The 23,276-nt window shown below is 40.3% G+C and overlaps 1 protein-coding gene across 3 annotated transcripts in view; it reads left to right on the forward strand.

Annotated features, from left to right (window-relative positions):
• The window catches only part of GOLM2 (golgi membrane protein 2), a 78,438-nt gene that overhangs the window by 33,284 nt on the left and 21,878 nt on the right, over positions 1-23,276 (forward strand). For all 3 annotated transcript variants that reach the window (XM_075532114.1, XM_075532113.1, XM_075532115.1), the window contains exons 5-8: positions 2,642-2,786; positions 3,044-3,124; positions 12,822-12,917; positions 15,106-15,276. In XM_075532114.1, coding sequence (XP_075388229.1) covers positions 2,642-2,786; positions 3,044-3,124; positions 12,822-12,917; positions 15,106-15,276 — 493 coding nt within the window. The remainder of the gene's footprint in view (positions 1-2,641; positions 2,787-3,043; positions 3,125-12,821; positions 12,918-15,105; positions 15,277-23,276) is intronic.

A 23,276-nucleotide genomic window follows, 5' to 3' on the forward strand; every position in this document is an offset into this window, starting at 1 on the left:
CGGCTGGTTCATGTGGTCCATTAGGCCTTTAGCCTCGTTGTTTTCTTGAGTCTTTGATTTTCTTCACTTTCTTTTTTGCTCCTGACAAGAAGAGGCCAATCACTATATGGTAGCTGTTTACTCACGTACAGGCCCCAGGCATTGCTCATTAAAGTGGGATATAGAACATTGTCTTTGTGAGCTGTGTTGACATTGACCTAAATCACCTAGCTGTCCTCCAAGACGATGATCCTAAGCACCAAGTACACTGTGGCTCATTCCTCAGAGTGTTGGTTTGACAAAAATGTTTGCATGACTTTGCCCCTTTTATGCTCTAAAAAGTTTATGGGAGACTCATATTTTAATTCAACTTTTCAAAGAATTTTTGAGCCCCCCTTGTATATACCTAGATTTATTTGTAGCACATACAAATGTGTATATAGAAATACCCTCTGCCAACTTATATTAAGGAGCTTCAAAAAACTCATGGGACAATGGAATTAAAAGATAGTGGAATTTTTCTATAAACTTTTTGAAGCCCCCTATATTATGTTGGTGGCTGTTCTCCCATATGCCATCTCAAACCTAAGCAGTCTATATAGCTACATATGTGTCACTCATAGATTATTGGCTTTTGCTGTTGTAGATTATTGTTTTTATAGGATTGCCTATGCAGTGGTATTTACTATTTTTGCCTTTTCTGTACCTTCCAGTGTCTTCCTTTGTCCTGGTCATGTTGAACTGACGTCCTTACTTTGTAGTGCCTTTCCCTTCACCTAAGTTGCATACTAATACATGCCTACTATCCAGTTAACGATCTGTCCTCCCTCCTCCAGCCAGCACTGGTACCCTTTGAAATGTTTCCTTTTGCCCGTAAACAATTTCTTGGCTTTTTACAGTCGGAGTCTCATACATTGTTTGTCCTTGGTGTTTGGCTTATTTCGTTCAGCACAGTCCTCCAGGTTCATCCACGTTAGATGTTTCTTAGCTTCATCATTCAGTGTTGCATAGTGTTACACTGTGGGTGTACCGTAGTTTGCTGATCCATTCATCTGTGGATGGGCACTTAGGTTGTTTGGATCTTTTTGCTATTTTGAATAATACTTTGATGAGAGTGGATGTGCACCTGTCTATGCCACACCTCTTACTTCTCTAGGCTACTTATCTCATAGTACAATAGACACCACTGGATCATCTGGTGTCACTATTTCCAGCTTGTTAAGGAGCCTCTAGACTGTTTTCCACGGTGGTTATACCTTTTAGAACTGCACCTGCAGTGCATGCGGGTTCCAGTCTCCCCACATTCTCACAGTATTTGAGGTTTTCTGGTTTTCCAGTCATGCCATCATTGTTGGGGTGAGGTGATAGCTTGTTGTTGTTTTGATTTGCATCTCTCTGTGCTCAGGCATCACACACATCTGTATGTATCTGTTGGCCCCTGAATGGTTATCTTTTGTGAAATATCTGTTCATTTTCTTTGTTCATTTTTTACGTGGATTGTTTTTGTTACCGTTGTTGAGGTTTTGAAGTAGTTTATACATTTTAGTGATTAGTCCCTTGCCAGATACATTATCGCCAAATATTTGTTTGCAGTCTGTGGGGTTCTCATTTTACTTTTTTGATTCTTGTTTTTCTAGATTTTCAAAGTATTTTTGTATGCGTAAAACTATTATCACACTATATGATATTTTAGAATTTACAAAGCATTTGCAGATGGATTAAATATTAACTCAGACCACCACTGCCATCAGTCAATTCCAATCCATAGTGGCCTTATATAGGGGTTTTGAGGGCTGTGAATCTGTATATAGGAGCAGGTGGCCTCATCGCTCTCCCTCGGAATGAGTGGTGGGTTTGAGGTACCAGCTTGGCAGTTAGCAGTGCAGCGATTGCCCAACAGTGTAACCAGAGCTCCAGGTAATTAACTAGAAGGCCCCATTTGGCAGCCAGCTGTGTGCTCTTGATGCCTTGCCTTTCCAGTTTTCCATTCATTTTAGAGAGGAAACCAGCTCACCGGTAATACTGAGTCAGTCACATATGTGAAGATTTAAGTTTCCAAGGAAAGAAAATGAGAAGGAGCCATCTGGAAAGGGAAGATTGACCTGCATCTTGTCTTGCCTAAACTTACTTGGTATGCTTGGGTAGCCAGTTCACCTAGGAAAAAAGTTGTCTCCTTGGAGCAAAACTTAACAATCTCAGTAGTTGTCCTTCAACCTTGATGACGTACCCAGGTTCCAGCCTCCTATCTGCCTTCCTGATTGATTCTAGCATATGCCTATAGAGAACCGCCCCCCGCCACACAGCCCACAGCATACTATTCAACTGTATGCCTTACAGTGACCCACACTGCTCCGTAGGCTGCCTTTCTTACAAGTCACTCCATCAGGAGAACTCAAAGGAATGAACTCTGCCTGGTATTTTAGACCGTCTGCGGAATTTGAGGCTTTTTTTTTTTTTTTTTGGAATTTGAGGCTTTAAAAAGCTAGCTGATTTTGTTTCTTTTTAATTCAGTCTCAGATACAAAAACTGAGTACAAAATATCACACGCCACATTTTCACATGGTGAGAATTGGGACCTTTGCCACATCATTAATAATTGAATCCATGGTTTAACATTTTGAATTAACAAAATATTTATTGCTACAAAATCTTTGTATGACAGCAAGATGCCAGCAAGATTCAGTCAAAGGATGGGAATGAATTGGGTGGAAATGATCATGAAGTCCCTGACAAGATTCCCAAAGTAGCTGAGAATACTGCAGATAGGAATGAGGAGCCCTCAAGGAACCACACTCCACATGGGAAAGGTATCGTTTTATTGTAGCTTGGGAATAATTTTGAATTGAACATTTTCAACCATACAATCAGTTTGCTCGTAGTTCTGTTTGGTTTGTCTGTTATTTCAAATGTGGATCGTTTGGTAAAGGAGGAGCAAGTTGTTTTAGCTGTACCTGTATCAAAAGCAAACTATTGATAAATGTGCTGTCACGCTGCTTGAGCACATGTCTAAGTGCATAGGATGGGAGGGAGACTTGGGAGTGATGTCTATGTGTTGTTTGCACAGATCAAATCAAGCGAGGCGGTGATGCGGGGATGCCGGGGGTAGAGGAGAATGACCCTGCGAAAGCGGACGATCTCCCCACGTGTGAGTAAAAGTTAGAGAATTCAACCAAAAGGCTCATGCTGTTTCTCACGTGACTTTGATGCTCCTTGTTAGTAGCACTGGTAAAAATCACAGATGTTCAGGTAATTGAGATTTCCAGCTAATTGGTCATTAATTGCCAAGTGTGTGTTTGGGTACAGCTTTAATGAAAACTTTTGCTAGAATGTTTAACTTTGTTTCCCCTTGATAAAAAGAATGAGTCAACCATATTTTGATATTTTTAATGACTAAGGGTTATTGTTTATAACAGCTGTATTGCATTAGTTATTTATGTTTCCTAAAAGACTAAGTGGTTGAGAATGATGAGGGCAATGAATGTACAGATGTGCTTTACACAATTGATGTATGTGTGCATTGTGATAAGAGTTGTATGAGCCCCTGATAAAGTGATTTAAATAAATAAATGGATCTTTTAAAAAATCATTTTATTGGGGGCTCATGCAACTCTTAGCACAATCCATACATACATCAGTTGTGTAAAGCACATTTGTACATTCGTTACCCTCATTCTCAAGACATTTACTCTCCACCTAAGCCCCTGACATCAGCTCCTCATATTTCCCCCTCCCTCCCAGCTCCCCACTCCCTCATAAACCCTTGATAATTTATAAATTATTATTAGTTTCTCATATCTTACCCTGTCCAACATCTCCCTTCACCCACTTTTCTCTTGTCCGTCCCCCAGGGAGGAGTTTACATGTAGATCCTTGTAATTGGTTCCCCTTCTCTGCCCCACCCACCCTCCACCGTTCCAGTATCTGGTCCTGAAGGGATCATCCTTCCTGGATTCCATGTGTTTCCAGTTCTTATCTGTACTAGTGTACATCCTCTGGTCTAGCCAGATTTGTAAGGTAGAACTGGGGTCATGATAGTGGGTGGGGAGGAAGCCACATTGCACCGTGACTGGCTTGTCTCCTCCCCATGACCCTTCTGTAAGGGGATGATGGATCATTTTTTTTACTTCCATTTGTTTTATTATTATTATTTTAATTAAAAGATCATTTTATTGGGGGCTGTTACAGCTCTTATAACAATCCATACATATACATACATCAATTGTATAAAGCACATCTGTACATTCTTTGCCCTAATCATTTTCAAAGCATTTGCTCTCCACTTAAGCCCTTTGCATCAGGTTCTCTTTTTTTCCCCTCCCTCCCCGCTCCCCCCTCCCTCGTGAGCCCTTGATAATTTATAAATTATTATTTTGTCATATCTTGCCCTATCTGGCATCTCCCTTCACCCCCTTTTCTGTTGTCCGTCCCCCAGGGAGGAGGTCACATGTGGATCCTTGTAATCGGTTCCCCCTTTCCAACCCACTCACTCTCTACTCTCCCAGTATCGCCCCTCACACCCCTGGTCCTGAAGGTATTATCCACCCTGGATTCCCTGTGCCTCCAGCTCCTATATGCACCAGTGTACAACCTCTGCTCTATCCAGACTTGCAAGGTAGAATTCGGATCATGGTAGTTGGGGCGGGGAGGAAGCATTTAGGAACTGGAGGAAAGCTGTATTCTTCATCTGTGCTACATAGCACCCTGACTGACTCATCTCCTCCCCTAGACCCCTTTGTGAGGGGATGGAGTCTTTTTTTCAACAGTTTTATTGGCACACAGTTTACTTATCATATAATTGAATAGTTCAATCATTCAGTCCTATCAAGGGGAATTGCACAATCAGCATCACATCTAAGAGCACCCCACCCCAATGTTAAAATGAGTGGTGCAGTCAGGATCCGTTCCAGTGATTCCTCTTTAATACTTTGTTTTCCCAGATTGCTGTGCTATGTGGGTGCTTTCACATGGCCAGTGATATCCTTATAGGAATTATTTAGGATTTTATGTCTCAACTTGCCCTATTGTTAGGTTTCTCGGGTGGGAAATACCTTAGTTCTTGGCCTAGCATGAGAAAGAATTCATGCCAAGCCTGGTTTGTGATCCAGTGAGTTTTAATAAAGGACGAAGACGTTTCAGGCTTTACCGTTCTTTGAGGGAAGCGTGCCAAACCTCGCATACGTTGCGCGTGGGCTCCCAGCTGTACCCGAGCGACCTCGTGGGCCTGCTCACCCACATGTGGTGACCTGAGGACAGAGAAACCCAGCAAGGCTGAGCCGCTGCAGGAGCAGGGTCCCAGCAGAGGCAGAAGGCTGAAGAAGAAAAGAAGGGGCTATTGGGGAAAGGGGCCACTTCAGTTCCATTACATGAAGGGTGGTTAGGGCCATAGTCTCAATGGTTCCACTGGGGTCTATCCAGATCAGTAAGCCTGGTCTTTTTTGTGGTTTTGAGTTTTTTCCAAAATTTTCTCCCATTCTTTCTAGGACCTACTACTGTGATCCCTTTCAGAAGAGTTGTTAGGGGTAGCTTGGTACCATCTAGTAGTTCTTCTATTTCCACAAGTCTTCAATTTTCTTCCCTCTTCTTTTCTCTGGACACAGAGACCAGTAGTTGTACCTTAGAAGGCCTCTCATGCTGCCCCTCCCCCCAGAAGGATTTATTTCAGAGGACAGCACTGAAACAGCAGTTCAGGGAGAGAGAGACATGTCTGATCAGAGGACACAGGAGCAAATGAAGGGGGAGGAAGAGAGAGAGTGGAGCACATCCTGGTTCACCAAGCCTTGACGACGACATTCCCTCTCAGAGCAGCCAATCCACAGAGAAGACCATAAGACTAGCCCCACTATGAGACCCGACATCCCTCATTGACCCATAGCCCTTCAGGGAACAACACTGGAGACACAGTGTGGGAATTGTGCCCGATCTGATTCCACCACACCGAGGCAAAACATTAAGGGCGTGCAACAGAACAGCAAGGGGAACAGAGCAATGAGGTCCCCAGAGAACACCAAAACTAGACTTTGGGGCCAGAGCTTGGCACCCTATCAGACTGGACTGGAAAACACTTATAAAGGCCAACAAACAGTCCTTGAACCTTTTCTTTTTTGGTTGTTGTTGTGTTGTGTTTTGTTTTGTCATTGGTTTTTTGTTATTGTTGCTGCTATTTTGTTTTCTTTTGTTGCTTTGTTTTGCTCTGTCTTGTCTTTGTGCATATTATTATCGCTGCAGGTCTATCTAGATAAGATAGGCTGGATAAACAATCTGGAGGAGAAAACAATGGTACTGACAGTTTGGGGGGAACAAGGGAGAAGGGCAGGTGGGGGAAAGGAAGTGGTGTTAACCAACCCAGGGACAAGGGAACAACAAGTGATCCAAAATCGATGACGAGGAGGGTGTAGGAGACCTGGTAGGGCGTGATCAAGGGTAATGTAGCCAAGAGGAATTACTGAAACCCAAATGAAGGCTGAGCATGATAATGGGACAAGAAGAAAGTTGGAAATAGAGGAAAGAGCTAGGAGGCAAAGGGCATTTATAGAGGTTTAAATAAAAGCATGTGCATATGTAAATATATATATATATATGAGAATGGGGAAATAGATTTATGTGCATATATTTATAGATTTAGTATGAAGGTAGCAGATGGACATTGGGCCTCCACTCAAGTACTCCCTCAATGCAAGAATATTCTATTAAACTGCATTCCATGTGGCTCACCTTCCTACACGATCGCTGAAGACAAAGCGTGTGCATAAGCAAATGTGGTGAAGAAAGCTGATGGTACCTGGCTATCAAAAGATATAGTGTTTGGGGTCTTAAAGGCTTGAAGGTAAACAAGTGGCCATCTAGCTCAGAAGCAACAAAGCCCACATGGAAGAAGCACAACAGCCTGTGTGATCACGAGGTGTCGGAGGGATCAAGTAGCAGGCATCAAAGAAGGAGAAAAATCATATCATTGTGAATGGGGCGGGGAGGAGTGTGGAGTGGAGACCCAAAGCCCATCTGTAGGCAATTGGACATCCCTTATGGAAGGGTCATGGGAAGGAGACGAGCCAGTCAGGGTGCAGTGTAGCGACAAAGAAACATACAACTTTCCTCTACTTCCTAAATGCTTCCCTTCACCACCACCCCCCCGCCCACATGATACCAATTCTGCAAATCTGGATAGACCAGAGGATGTACATTGGTACAGATAGGAACTTGAAACACGGGGAATCCAGGGCGGATGATCCCTTCAGAACCAGTGGTGTGATTGGTGATACTGGGAGGGTGGAAGGAGGGTGGGTTGGAAAGGGGGAACAGATTACAAGGATCTACATGTGACCTCCTCCCTGAGGGATGGACAACAGAAAAGTGGGTGAAGGGAGACGTCGGACAGGGCAATATATGACAAAGTAATGATTTATAAATTATCAAGGTTTCATGAGGGAGTGGGGAGCGGGGAGGGAGGGGAAAAATGAGGAGCTGATGCCGGGGACTTACGTGGAGAGCAGATGTCTTGAGAATGATGAGGATAGCGAGTGTACACATGTGCTTTACACAATTGATGTATGTATGGATTGTGATAAGAGTTGTATGAGCTCCCAATAAAATAATTTTTTAAAAGCCTCTCACAAGCTTTTTAGATCCCATGAGTCTTGTGCTGAGTCTTGTGCTGGTGGTTATCGAATGCCTCATATAATCCACCCATGTTTATAATTGTTGACAGTCAGCCCAATACTAGTGATTATGCCATGACAAGCAGTGTAAGTTCATGTTGTTCTTTACAGTGAAATAAATGTACCTCCAAATTTGAAGGAAGCTTAGTTCATAGACTGGGTCTTAGGAATCATTTAAGAAATTACTTTATTGCTTTCATAGCTAGAGACCTATATTTCTCACTGGTCATAATTTGAGTCATCAAAAGTTTCTTATATTTGTTTATGCAGAGCAAAGTAATATTATTTTGTCACACTATTAGTTTCTATTTGAATTATGCTTCAGAGTGATTAATATTATTTTTTGTTTGTTTTTATGGGCAATTACTGATCGTAAACTTTCATAGGCTTTCTAAGTATGAGCAAATTAAATGCCATCTTTCCTCAACCTGAATCTTTTTAATATATTTTTAATCTAAGAATGAATATTTAACTTTGACACATTTATCTACTGCAGTAAGTATTGAGTACCTATTATTTGTTGAACTTATTTCTTAATCCATTGGCCAATGTTTTCGCTTTGTCCCCATATTGATCTTGCATGGTAAGTGGTTTTATCTCTGTTTTTCACATAAGGCGTAAGGCTTAGGGAAGTCAGAAACTAACCCCGAGTCACATAGTTAACCAATTGCAGAGCTGTCATTTGAGCCCTGGTGTGTCTCATTCCAAAGTCCATGCTATTTATTCTTTGACTGCACAATAGAATCACCTGGAGAGCTTTTAGTGCACTATGGGTGAAGCCCAGGCATCTGGATTGTTAAATTTTATTTAATGGTCTATCTGTAACACTAGACTGCAGCCATAATTGAGGATCACTGCATATTAGTGCTGTATTTATTCTCCTAAGTCCTGGACACTGGATTGTAAAGCCTGTAAGGCAGGAAACCAGACCTGTGAACCTAAAGATGCAGTTCTATTGTTGGAAGAAGAAATGGAGAGGAAATGACCTCAGCACTGCCTTACAAATCTGGCTAGACCGGAGCAGGCACTGCTACAGATAAGAGTGCTGGACTCTCACAATTCAGGACAGATAAACCCTTGGGAACAATAATGGGAGAGCCAAAACCTTGAAAGGAGGAGGAAGGTGGGAGGAGAAAAAAGGAACCGATCACAATCGATGTACAGCACCCCTCCCCCTTCACACCCCTGGGTGGCAAACAACCGAAACATGGGTGAAGGGAGACAGCAGTTGGTGTAAGACATGAAAATAATAATAATGTATAATTTTTCAAGGGTTCATGAGAGTTGGAGGGTGGGAAGAAAAGAGCTGATTGATAGAAGGGCTCAAGTAGAAGGCACATGTTTTGAGAATGGTGACGGCAACATATGTACAAATGTGCTTGACACAACGGATGTATGTATGGATTGTGATAAGAGCTGTATGAGCTCCCAATAAACTGATTTATTAAAATTAAAGAAAGAAAGAAATGGAGAGGAGAAAGGGAAAGACTCTCTTTGGCTCTCCAAGGAGAAGCTGCAACTGAAAGCAACGACCCACGTAAAGGAAGAATAGCTCTAAACCTCCTGGTACCTTTTATAAGCATCTCAGTGACTTTTATTCATAATTGACTAATTGGAGTTTCTAAATCAAGTGAGAAGTATGTCTCATCTCTACTCTCGAGCTTGAGGCCCCTCGTCTGTGAAATAGGTGGCACAAGATCAATGCTTGGCTCATAAGAGCCAGGGCAGGGGGAGCAACTGTGATAATCCTGGGACTCTTGCCATCGTGACTGAAGCGCTGCACTGTTAACCACAGTGTTGGTGATTCAAGCCCGTGAACCACTCACTCTGGGAGAAAGAGGAGGCAGTCTGCTCCTATGAAGATGGATAGCTTCGTCAGACCTGTGGGCAATTCTTCTCCACCATTTAGGGGTGCATTGCTTTGGAATTGACTTGATGGTAGCGGGATTTTTTTTGTGGGGGAGGGGTGGTCACAGTGTTATAATCACTGCTATTATTGCCTTCTTAGGATTACCTTGTTCCTCACATGCTTTATACTGCTGGGTCACTAATCGGGCCCTCTTCGCTCTTCTCTGGCCTGATTTTCTAGTTCTTTCACCTCCCTCCTTCCTTGACCATTCCTGCCTCAAGGCCGTTGCACTGCTGATCTCTGTCTGAATAGCCTTTCCCACCTGTTGTTACTCCGCCCCTTATCACCTCACAATTTATTCCCCTAAACAAATGATCTAAAATAGACCTCCTACTTCGCTATCCTATTTTAATTTGTGCATAATACTTATTATTCTTGCATGTACAGTATATCTGTATCTTTTTATCCAACAAACCAGAAGTTCTGCACGGCAATCCTGGTCTGTTTTCACTCCTCTGTTCTCTTTCTCCCTGCCTCTTTCTAACCACATAAACTTAATCTCTATACACTTTCCTATCATTCATATGTGAATGTCTTCAAGATTTAGCCACGTTGTAGCATGTACCTTGACTTCATTCCCTTGTATGATGAATCATAGCTCGTTAAGTAATTTCTCAGGGGAGCCGTGGTGGCGTAGTGGTTGCACGTTGGGCTGCAATCTGCAAAGTCAGTAGTTCGAAACTGTGCTCCTTGGGAGAAAGACGGGTTTCTCTCTCAGACACGCACAAGGACAGCTCTTCCCTGCCCTCTCAGGATGCTGTGCGGCAGTAGAGACTCAATGGCAGTGAGTTTGAGGTTTTTGAGCTTGACTATCTCATTGTGTGTATTACCACATGTTATTTATCTATTGATGGACATTTAGGTTGTTTTTACCTTTTGACTCTTGTAAATAGTGCTACAGTGAACACGAATGTACAGGTTTCTGTTTTTGTTCCAGCTTTTAGTTCTTTTGGGGGGATAGACTTAAAATTGGAATATTTGGGTCATATGGTAATTATATGTGTAACTTTTGAGGGACCCCCCACACCGTTTTCCACAGTGACTGTATCATTGTGTATTCACATTTGTAATAGAAGATCCTTCCTCCCTCCTTTCTTTTATTCATTTTTGTCCTTTAGTGAAAAAAGCCGATTACAAGAAAACTTACATAATATAATCTCATTTTTGTGGAAAAAAATTATAAAGAAGAGGAAGCTTCCAGAAGTTCATGGAAAATTGGAATTAAAAGATAATGGATATGTGTGTGATTACACATATATAGGAAGATTCCCTGGGTGGTGCAAATGGTTAATCACTCTATTATTAGCTGAAAGGTTGGTGGTTCGAACCCACCTCCCCCCAGAGGCAAGCTGGAAAACAAGTCTGGTAATCTACTTTAAAAAAAAATAGCCTCGCGGCCTTGCAAACCTCACGCAGCAGTTCTAGTCTGCACATAATTGGTTATTGTGAGATGCAATCAGCCTACTGGCAATGCACAACACTGTCCATCGACAAAAAGCCTGATGGACCCTGTGCAGAATTGTAGCGTGAGGTCCGCATTTTCCTCAATCTTTATTGGGTTTAGTACTCTCAAATATAGCTACTTCCTTTTGGCTCTTGGGAGTGCCTCTCTCATTTGAGGTACGATAACTCACTTACCTTTCCTCTTAGTTCAACAACAACAAAAATGGCTGGAGATTTTAAAAAATAAGTGTTTCAAAGAAATCAAGCAAGAAGTCAAAGTATAAAAGAATAGAAAACCAGACTATTTATAGAGCACCCATTGCTTTTTCCTAAACAGGGAGTCTGTCTCCCAAGCATTATACTGACTGACACAGTGGCAGGGACTCTGAAGGCTCTATTTACCCAGCTCTATTCGGTGAGCCAAGCCTGTGAGGTTTGGAGTTTGAGTTCAGCTCTATTATTCCAGGAATGTTGTAGAGAAGAAATTGAATGACGTGGAGACATATCTATAAGAAAGCAAATCCAGTCAGATTATAGTATGCACTGTATGATCCTAATTCTGATAGTCTAGTACATGATGTTAAGTGCCCTTAAGTCGACTGTGGCTCATAGCAACCATGTGCACAGCAAAACTGAACACTGCCTTGTCCTGTGCCGCCCTCACAATTGTTGTTGAGCCTACTATTGCAGCCACTGTGCCCATCTCTCTCGTCAAAGGTCTTCCTCTTTTCCGTCGACCCTCTGCTTTACCAAGCATGACTTGCTTTTGCAAGGACTGGTCTTTCCTAAAAATGAGTCTGAAGTGTGTGAGACAAAGTCTTGCCACTCTCCATGGACTATTTCCAAGACAGATTTGTTGTTCTTCTGGCAGATCCTGGCACTTTAAATACTCATCAGTACCATAACTCAGATGTATCAGTTCCTCTCAGGAAGAAAGAAAACAGCAAACGTTGGCTGGGTTGTTGGGGGTATTGAACCTCTTTGAGCATCACTAGTTGTGTTCATCTGGGTACTTTAGAGAAACAAATCCACAGAAAGTCATGTCTAAGAGAGAGTTTTTTTGTAAAGGGTAAGTGCACATCAAGAAAACATCCCAACCCAGTGCTGCCCAAGCCCACAAGTCCAACATTAACCCATATGCCCAACACTAATCCACACAGTCCTCCTCCAGCTCACAAAACAGATGCAATGATGCTGATTGCAGGAGGAAAGCCAAATCAAAGAATGTGTAATCATCACAGTGCTGCTCCAGCACCCAGGGCTGCATCGGGGTAGGTCCATGTGGCTTCTCCTTTGGGGATGTCTTGCAGGAAGTGAGTCTTGCCAGCTGAAGCAGAGAACTGGCTAAGGCAGCTGTACCCTGGTCCAACCATCAGAAAGCAAGAGACCAGAGAACTAGAAAGGCGAGTCTCACTGAGCCATTTATTGCTCTGCCCTTCAATTAACCCCACATGTGTTTATCGGCCAGGTTGGTACAATAAACTAGTGGTAGAGGAAACTGGCAAAGCAAAAAGGTGGTTCCTCGAAAAGTTAGAAATACTTTATGATCCAGTAATCCCACTTGTAGGTATATTTCCCCTAAATATAAGAACAGAGATTCTATTTATTTTATTTACTCACCAAATCATTGTTGTGCCCCTATAGTGCGCCAGATACTATTCTGGGCCTTAGGAATATTGTGATGAACAAGACATGGTGACACAATATATCAATTAGTAAATATGAATAAATTAATGTATTCATATTAGTATAATATAAATAAATTCCTGATAATTTGTTTTTAGATACCATACTATCAGTGTGAATAATCTGGACCTATTTGTTTTTTTCCCTTTCAGCTAAGAAGTCCTCTGGTCCAGTTTCTCACCTTGAAAATCACCAAGCAATCTCCCACCTTTCAACTGGACAGCCGCTCTCTCAAAATATGGCTCTAGGTATGAAATCTTATTTTCAGAATTCCACTTGAAAATAATAAATTATTTTAAATAATAAAACATGCCATTTAGCAGCATGGTGAAGTGCCGTCCCATTCCAGTTAGTGTTATCTGTTTTTCCATCGCTAGTAAGAGCTCAGGACGATACCGTCTCTGTAAAGTAGACCAGTTCTTACTGACGCTCTGGGCTGCGCGCCCTTCATCTCGAGCCCCTCTCGATACTTTTATTTATCTTAAATGTGTTCACATTTATCGTACAAAGTCTTCCATGTTACACTCACTACCAAATATATATGGCATTTCTATTTCTAACCTTTTTTTATTCTTATAAATCTTTCCAGCAGAATACCTATTCAATTTAAAAAAAATCATTTTACTGGGGGCTCGTACAACTCTTATCACAATCCACACATCAATTGAATCGGGCATGTTTGTACATATGTTGCCCTCATTCTTTTCCAGACAGTTACTTTCTATTGAGCCCTTGGTATCAGCTCTTTCACCCACTCCTCTCTCTCCACACCAACCGCTGTCTCCCTTCCCCCATGTTTTCTGTTCTTCTTCTCCCTGTAGAGGGGTGTATGGTTATGTGTCGATCATTGTGATAGGTTCCTCTTTCTCTCTTCCTCTCATCCCCTACCCCCTATCGCTGTTCCCACTCCTGTTCCTGGACTCTGTGTGTTGTGAGCTCCCATCCCTTTCTATGCCTGTGTACATGTTCCAGTCTAGTCTAAATTGAGAAGCCGCACTGGGGTCATGGTAGTGGGGGGTGAGGAAACCTCAAGGAACCAGAGGAATATAGTGTGTTTCATTGATGCTTTACTGCACCCTGGTGACTCATCGCTTCCCTGTAACCCCTCTGTGGGAGACTGTTCCACTGTCTACAGATGGGCATTAGATCTCTGCTCCAGCCCCCTTGTTCTCAACAGTATGTTTTTGTTTGTTATGTGTCTGCTGATGCCTTTTACCCGGTCCCCATGACTCCTCACGATTGCACCGGTGGTGTGCTTCTTCCGTGTGGACTGCTGAATGGCAGCTTGTGTAACTTCAAGCCTTTAAGACCCCAGATGCTATATCTTTTACTAGCCGGGCACCATCTGCCTTCTTCATCACATTTGCTTATGCACCCATTTTGTCTTCAGCGATTGTGTCGGTAGGATGAACATCTCAGACTGCTGATTGGTTAGAGCAAAGTGTTCTTGTATTGAGGGAGGGTATGGGCAGAGATCCAAAGTCCATTCCCTCCCTCAGTGTACTGCCATGTAAATATATGTACATGGACCAGTACCTCTATTTTTGTGGAATAATATATTTACATATGTACACCGCTATGTTTATATCTCTATCCTTTGCTTTGCTTCCTTGGTCCTTCCTGTTTCCTTTTACCTTCCTCCTGCCTCACTGTCACTTTCCCCTTATTTTTGCCTCTTGGTACCTCCTCTAGTTAGTTTGCTGTTGCTCCGACACCACCCCCACCTGCCTCGGGTCCCTATCTCCTCTTTGTTATTAACCTCAACACCCCAGTTGTTCCCCTGTTCATGGCGCAGCCTGCTGCTCACCACCCTCTTCCCCTATCATCCTTACCTCCCAGGTCTCCCCGGGACTGTTGGTCCCACTGCTCTCTCCTCAGACATGCTTCCCATGTCTATCCTACATAGGTAGGTATACTGACTGTGACATAGCCCAAACTAATTTTTTAAAATGAAAATAGTAAATAAATAAGAAAAAAATTAATTTTTATAAGATTTGAATCAAGGCTTTGATGAAGAAAGAGATTTTATCCAGTAGGTACTGATAAGAAAGAATGAATTAATGCTTGTGAGTTACTATGTAGATGAAGATGACATAGAGATTAAAAATTCCAGAAACCTTTCTAGATTTTATAAATCACTGACAGCAATATGGAACTTAGAGGAAAAGACACAGATACAGTTATATGTCCCTTGGGAAAGTGGGTTTCTATACCATTTTAGAGATTCCTAACCTGGGTCTGATGAGTAAACTTCTCACAGTTGAAATGACACTTGTTACTCTTGGATTATTAAGTAAATGAAAATAAAGCTCTTAAAAAAGAAATTAATCTGATAAAAGTGTATCAGCTTTTTGAAGCAGCCCTTATGAAATGCTTCTGTAAAACATGACCTTAATTTAACATTTTTTTGTTTAATTTTTTTCCCCACTCCCTAAGATTCACACATAAACCTCAATGGAAACCCTGGTACTTCAAATCAGATACCTCCCAATCGTCTTCAGCCTCTAATCCCGGGCCCAAACTTGGAGAATGAACCCAGAGTTCAACCAGATGTGTTAAAGCAGGCTACCAAGGACAGAGCTGGTGACTTCCATAAGTTGAAGCAAAGTAAGAATCGGTTGATGAATAGTATGTTAAAAGATTTGTTTAAATATAATATGCTCACAAGTCAGAATTAGGGTCTGTATTATTATTAACTCTACTGAATAACAAGTACGTGCTTGAAAGAAGTGTGATGGTGGTAAGTTTTTAAAGAAAATAAGGTTGTAAATCGATAGACACGATGTTAAAGAACACTTTTAAACTTCTTGTTCTTTAGAGTTGGGCCGATGTTTTCAAAACATGCTATTAATTCCTGTCACTAAATTTCTTGGGAGAAGTGAGTGAAGATACCTGGGCTTACGCCAACGAATGAAAACATTGACTGTGAAGGAAGAAAGGCAAATATTTTCTAAAAATTGGAGCGTTCTGGGAGAAACCTAGATCTGGGGAGCTACCATGGTGAATTGGTTCTGTCTTGCTTCTTTCCGTTCCTCCCAATTGCAGTTTGCTTCACTCATGAAGGTGTTAGGAGCAGAACAAGCAGGTAGCATAAATGTGTAGCACAGTGGTTCTTAACCTGTGGGTCACGACCCCTTTGGGGGTCGAATGCCGCTTTCACAGGGGTCGCCTAAGACCATCGGAAAACACACCTTCCCAATGGTCGTAGGAACCGAGACACCGCTCTTCTGTCCCTCTCCAGGCAGGGCTGCCCACATGCAGATACGCCCACATACAAGTGCCCGGCAGGAAGCCTGTTACCCATGCTGTATACCATGCTTCAAGACAATTTCATCTATGTCATTAGAAATAGATATTTCACAATATAGAATTACACACTGTTTTTGTGATTAATCACGGTGCTTTAATTATGTTCCATTTGTAACAATGAAAATACATCCTGCCTATCAGATATTTACCTTACGATTCACAACAGTAGCAAAATGACAGTGATGGACAGCAATGAAAATAATTTGATGGTTGGGGGGCACCACCCATGAGGAACTGTCTGAAAGGGCCACGGCACGAGGGAGGTTGAGACCCACTGGTGTAGCACTATGTGATGAAGTCTTGCTGACTAACTGTTGAAGGTGCACGGTAACCTTCGTAACCCACTGATGGCAGCTCCTCGGGAAGGTGCCGTGCATTTCTGGTAGGAGCAAATAATCTGAGCAGGGCCTGCCCTGAAGGTCAGTTCTTTAAACAGCTTGTCCGTGCTCCTGCTTACTTTCCACAGCGTTTTTCCTTCTACACAGGCAGAATCCACAATCCCTTCAACTGCCTTTGCTTTTTATGATGGCAGCCAGGTTCCAGCAGTTTTAACGGTTATTTAAAACAGCTGCTTTCAGAGTGAGGACTGTACGGTATTAACATTTGGGATTTTAGTCAAGGTAATTGTCTTGGTCTTAGAGTAATTCATACTTCTACACTATATGAATGTGGTTTTCAGACCTTTTATTATTTAATTGATTTTTCTTTGATATTTTAAAGCAGTGTTATTGACTAAAATGTTTTTTGAAACATGTTCCCCCCCCCCCGAAACATGTTTTTTGTTTGTTTACAAGAATATGGCAAGCATTTAAAATATAATGTAAAAGTGTTTTCTCAAAATGCTACAGGGGTTTGCCCTGAAAATTTTGATCTCAGCAAGAAAAAATGTTTAAGAGTATAATAAAATACAGTATCTTAATTTGATATTTAATTTTTTTAATTTGAAGTGTTCTATCCATAAACTATTTTACTGTTGCCTTACCAGTTTTTTGGGAGTTTTTTTCCTTTTAACCAATCTTTGGGAAAAGAATACGATTGGAATGTAACTGTTAGAGAAATACTAATTTTAATCTTGATTTATTTTCAAAAGAGCCTATTGAGTTTTAAAGTCTTACACCCAATTATTTGCCCTTCATTAATATGTATATTGAGTTAAAATTAATGCCTGTACTATTTTGTGCTTACTTTTAAAAATTGACATTATTTCTTAAGTAATTTTATCAGATAATTATATATTTGTCTTTTGAAATATGTACATATGAAGGGGTAACCCCCCCCAAGATAGAATTTTCCCCCAAAAGCTATATATTAAAATTGTTTTTACAAAACAGCCTTATCACCTTCAAAGTACTCTCCATCACACTTTAATTCATTTGTCAAATATGATTTCATTCTTGGAAATATTTTTCAAACTCATCTGTTTGGATGGCTGACAGCACCTCCCTCGCTTTTTTCTTCACCTCTTCTACTTCATTATCAAATCACTGTCCTTCCATGTCCCTCTTCATTCATGGAAGCAAAAAGAAGTCCTGTGGAACAAGGTCAGGTGAGTCAGGTACATGGTGCAAGAGAGGCATGCTGTTTTTTGCCCAAACCTGGCACACTGAGATGGCTGTGTGAGCAGGTGCATTGTCGTGGTGGCAAAACCAAGTCCCCCTTTCTGCCACAAATCAGGCTTTTTTTGCTGCACACTGTTATGCAATGTTTTCAGAACCCCTAAATAGAAAGCTTTATTAACAATCTGACCTGGTGAACAAACTCCACAATGCACTACACGTCGACATTTTCATCGGTTTAGGAAGTTGACGGACAACTATGAATGAGGTTTGTCAGCAATCAACATTTCATCTTTTTGGCAATGAGAAAACCACTCGTTCACCGGAGTATCCCATAGCGCTGACCTTATAAGTTGTGTTCAACATCAGAATAGTTTCTGAGGCATTTTCCCCAGCAGGAAACAAAATGTCACAGCCACACACTGTTCTCTTAAATCAGCCATCACAAAAAAACGAGGTTTGAGTGAAACTGCTTGTATTAAAAAATTCACTGTGACAGCACTGGGTACACTAACTCAGTCCACCCAGTGCTAAACAGAGTGAATTGCTCAGTGCTCCCCTAGCAGGCAAATGCGTGCTATGAAAGCTCTGCTCCCCTAAGGGCAATTCTGGGGTTTTTGGGTACCCCTTGTATATGCACATAGCTGTACACGTGTGCATATACATAGATTCTACTAGGTCTAGGTACTAAGAATAGTTCATTTAGCTATGGTATATTCTTTTTGTGTGTGTGGCTATTTTCTTAATTGAATGTTTAGATTACTCTGATTTTTCTCATTTTAGTGGTTTTGACTATACTTTTTTTCCCTCTAATTTATTTCATGTGCCTTCTACTTGGAACATTGAAAAGTTAGTCCATCCCTAAACTGAAGTAGTATAGTCCCTCACTGAAAACTATAGTCCTTAAACTGAAATTACTAAGTGAAACACTTGATTAGTTAGTGTTACATATTGCTTGATTATTCTTTAGACCGGTTTTACAGTGTTACTGGAGATGGTTAAAATATATAGTTATAGCCTGACTACGTGAATCTTATCTTTTTGTAAGATATTTAGAATATAATGATTCTTTAAATATGTTTTAAAAGTAATTTGCTATAATATGGTGACCTTGCTGTTTTTGTGAGAGATTTTACTATAATTGTTTCATGGCATATAATCTGTTCATCAGTTTGAATCATTTGGCGTGAGAACTTTGGAAACTGGTCTGCTATCTTTGCATCAAGTCTTAAAGTAATTACTTTTATCACAGTTTCCGCCTCTGTTGCTTTTTCTGGTACGAAACTTTCTTAAGTAAGCTATCTTAACTTCTTTAAAATAATTTTGTGAAGAAAAATTTGTGATGAAAAACACATAATATAAAATCACCAAAGTAGACTATTCAGGGACATTTAGTACAGTACAGTATTGTGCAGCAGCATCGCTGTCATATACCGTCATCACCTCCGAAAGGAATGTCTCACTCACTAAGCAGTCACACTCCACCCCCTCCACCTGCAGTCCCCAGCAACTGTTAATCCATCTGCTCTCTGCCTCTGTAGTTGTACCTGTTCTGTGTATGACACTTAAATGAAATTATTCAATCTGTGGCCTTTTTTCTACTTAGCATATTGCTTTCAGAATTCATCTATGTTGTATTTATCAATAGTTTATTCCTTTTGTGTAACTGAATAATATTCCTTTTTCTGGGTATACCAAACAAGCAAAACAGAATTTACTTTCTACTCCTGGTGACCCTGTAAGACAAAGTGGAACTGATCTGTAGGGTTGCCAAGACTGTAAATGTTTATGAAAGTAGGCTGCTGCATCTTTCTCTGAGGAGTGGCTGGTGGGTTTGAACCACAGACTTTTTCGGTTTGCAGCTGAGTGCTTAACCCCGGCACCAACCAGGGCTCCTTTGTATGGATGTACAACATTTTACTTACTCCTTCATCCATCGGTGGGTATTTGGGAGGTGTTCATCTTTGGCTGTTATCGTGTGCTGCTATGAATATTTGTTAAACACCTGTTTCTAGTTTTTTGGATATGTCACATGACAATTATGCTTAACTTTTTGAGAAACAGCCAAACTGCTTTTCACAACATCTATATCAGTGTGCATTTCTATCACAATGAATCATCTTTGGTAACATTCATTATTTTTTGTTCTTGTTTCATAACCTTTATAATGGGTCTAATTTAATTTGAATTTCTCTAATGATTTTGAGATCTTGCCATATGGTTGTTGCCCATTTGTATGCTTTAGTTGAAATGTTTATCCCAGTCCTTTGCCCATTTTGGGGGGAGGGGGGATTATTTGTCTTTTTATAGTTATAATAGCTCTTTATATATTCTGGATATTAAAATCTTATTACGAGTTTGATATGCAAATATTTCCCCCCAATGCATGGGTTGCCTTTTGACTTTCTTAGTAGCATCCTGTGATGAAATCTGATTGTCTATTTTCACTTTCCTGCTTATGCTTTGAGTGTCATATCTAAGAAAACGCCGCCAAATCCAAAGTCATGAAAATGTATGCTGTTTTCTAAGTATTTTATAGTTTTAGCTTTTGTATTTAAGTTCTTTATTCAGTATCAGTTCATTTTCATAAGGGGTGTGAGATAAGGGTTCAACTTTATTCTTTTGCATGTGGACCATTTATTGAAAAACTGTTCTTTCCTCATTGAATGGCCTTGGCATCCTTGAAAATCACTTAATCTTAGATCTATAGGTTTATTTCTAGACTCTCAATTCTATTGCATTAATGTGGACTTGTATCCTTCAGCACCATACTGTTTTATTATGGCTTTGTATTAATTTTATTTTATTATTATTTTAAAAAATATTTTTATTGGGGCCTCATACAACTCATCACAATCTATCCATCCATCATGTTGTCAAGCACATTTATACATTTGTTGCCATCATTGTTCTCAAAACATTTGCTTTCTACTTGAGCCTTTGGTATCAGCTCCTCATTTTTCCCCCTCCCTCCCTCCCTCACAAACTCTTGATATTTTATAAATTATTATTATGTTTTCATGTCTTACACTGTCCGATGTCTCCCTTCACCCACTTTTCTGTTGTTCCATCCCCCAGGGAGGGGGTTATATGTAGATCATTGTGATCAGTTCCCCTTCACTCACCTTCCCCTTCCCCTCCTGGTATTGCTACTCTCATTATTGGTCCTGACAGGTTTATCTCCTTGGATTCCCTGTGTTTCCAGTTGCTATCTGTACCAGTGTACATGCTCTGGTCTAGCCGGATTTGTAAGGTAGAATTGGGATCATGATAGTGGGGGGGGGGGAAGCATTTAGGAACTAGAGGAAAGTTGCATGTTTCATGGTTGCTATACTGCATCCTGACTGGCTCGCCTCCTCCTCATGATCCTTCTGTAAGGGGATGTCCTGTAATTAATTTTAAATCAGGACATGTGAGTCTGTCAACTTTTGTCATTCATTTTCAATTTGTTTTGGCTAATTGAGATCCCTTGCAATTTTATATGAATCTTAGGATCATCTTGTCTATTTTTAGAAAAATAACAGGATCTTCATAAATATTGTGTTGAACTTATAGCTTTTTAAAAAAGTATTTTTATCATAACAACATTCAGTTCTAATCCAGAACACAGCATGTCTTCTCATTTATGTAGTTTATCTCTTTTTCCCCAGCAGTTTTGCACTTTTCAGGGTATAAACTTGTACTTTCTTGGTTAAATTCACACTCACCACTCTGCTGGTGAAAGACCAGGCTACCTGCTTCCATAAATATTTATAGCCTCAGAAACCCCATATCAGATTGCTCTGAATCAGAAAATTATAGAATAGGTTCTCTAAGGCACATGAAAAAGACCCTGAACAAAACACTAGCAAATCAACCCGAGAGCTGTATAAAAAGGCTATAGATAGTGACCATGTTAGGTTTACTCTGGAAATGAAAGCATAATATCTGAAAAGCAATCTCTATCATTCACAACATTAAGAAAATACGTTAGGAAAATAGTCATCTCAAAAATGTCAATAAGGGTATTTTACACCCATTTATGACACGGCAAACAGCAAACTTTAAGGAAACCAGAATTCGAAAGTAATTTCTTTAATCTGATAAAAAGAATTTAAAAATTTTTTCATAACAAGCAATATATTTAATAGTATGATCAAAACTCCCCAATGCTTACCCCCATCCCGTAAGATCCAGAAGATAAGGCTACTGTCACTAGTTGAAAAGGCAAATACAGAAACTGTTGTGCTGTTACGTTGATTACAAGCCGTAATCACATATGGAGCAGAGTAGAGCTTCCCTGTCAAGTTACAGGAGCAGCTTGCTGGGGCTTCTTTTGGAGACCCTGCTATGACTCGTACTCACTGCCATCGAGTCAATGATGACTTCCTGGGACAGTGTATAACCAACTGAGGTAGACAGCCCCGTCTTCTCCCACAGCGCAGCTGGTGGCTTCAACTGTGGACAGGAGGGTCGCAGCTCAGTGCACAGGCACTAGGCTCCTTCCCAATGATACTTCTCTCACACTCTATTAATGCCAATGGAGCACCTGTTGGGTTCAGAAGACCAGGCCTCTCAGTTAGCAGCTGAGTGCCTCTCTGTGTGTGCTAGCAGGGCGCCTTGAGAATGGGGAGTAGAAAGGAAGAAATAAAACTGATTTTCTGTATAGGAAAGTTGATTTTATCTGTTGAAAGCTTAAAACAATGTACAAACTATTAAATAAATTCATTTAGTAAAATTATGAGGTTGATATACAAAAATCAGTTCTATTTCTTTAACCAGCAACACATAGAAAGTGAAATTTTTACCAAAGAACTATTTGTAGGTGATGAAAAAAATTAGAAATGAATCGAGGTGATGATTTCACGATATAGTGAATATAATGTCACTGAACTGTACATATAAAGATGGTTGAAATGACAAATGCTTTATTGTAGAAATTTTTTCTTCCATAAAAAAGAACTACTTATAATATGAAAGACATCAGATATCTTGAAAAATCTAAAAGAAGATATAGAAAAGTTCTATAAACTATGAATATGGTAGTCTACAAATAAGTAAAAGGAAATACCATGTTCACTGATTGAAATATCAATTCTCCCCAGATTGATTTAGAATTTCAGTGCAATCGCATATCAAGGTCTGAGAGGGGAAAAAAGGATTAAATTTTTAAAAAATCTGAGCAGGCTAGTTCTTGTGTAAGGCAATGAACTGAATAAAATTTGTATGGAAATGTAAAGGACTAAGAATAGCTAATACAATCAATAAGAATAAAGCTTAACAACTTCTACTACCCAGATATCGAAACTTATTATAAAGCTATTATTGATAAAGTAATTAAGCCGCTGTGTTATTGGCAAAGGACCAACAAATAAATTAATGGAATGGGGTAGAAAATTCAGGAATTGACCATATACTTATGGTCACTTCATTGATGACAAAATTGATACTGTACACCAGTGGGGGAGAGGCTGATCTTTCTCAGTAAATAGTACTAGGTCAATTAGCGAGCCAAATGGAAAAATGCATCCATCTTGACCCACTCCCTCACACAATAATCAAGACTATATGAGATGGATATTAGATTTCAGATTTAAAGAGAAACAATAAAACTTAGGGTAAGTAAAGGATTTGTAACTCAAATACAAATAATAATAGTAATTATATTCATAAAATACAGAAATAATAAATTGATTTATTTTAAATTAAGGGCCTCCTTGCATTGAAAAGGAACCCTGGTGGACTGTTAGTTGGGCTTCTGAC

The sequence above is a fragment of the Tenrec ecaudatus genome, chromosome 14 (genome assembly GCF_050624435.1).
Source record: "Tenrec ecaudatus isolate mTenEca1 chromosome 14, mTenEca1.hap1, whole genome shotgun sequence".
In the NCBI taxonomy this organism is placed as follows: Eukaryota; Metazoa; Chordata; class Mammalia; order Afrosoricida; family Tenrecidae; genus Tenrec; species Tenrec ecaudatus.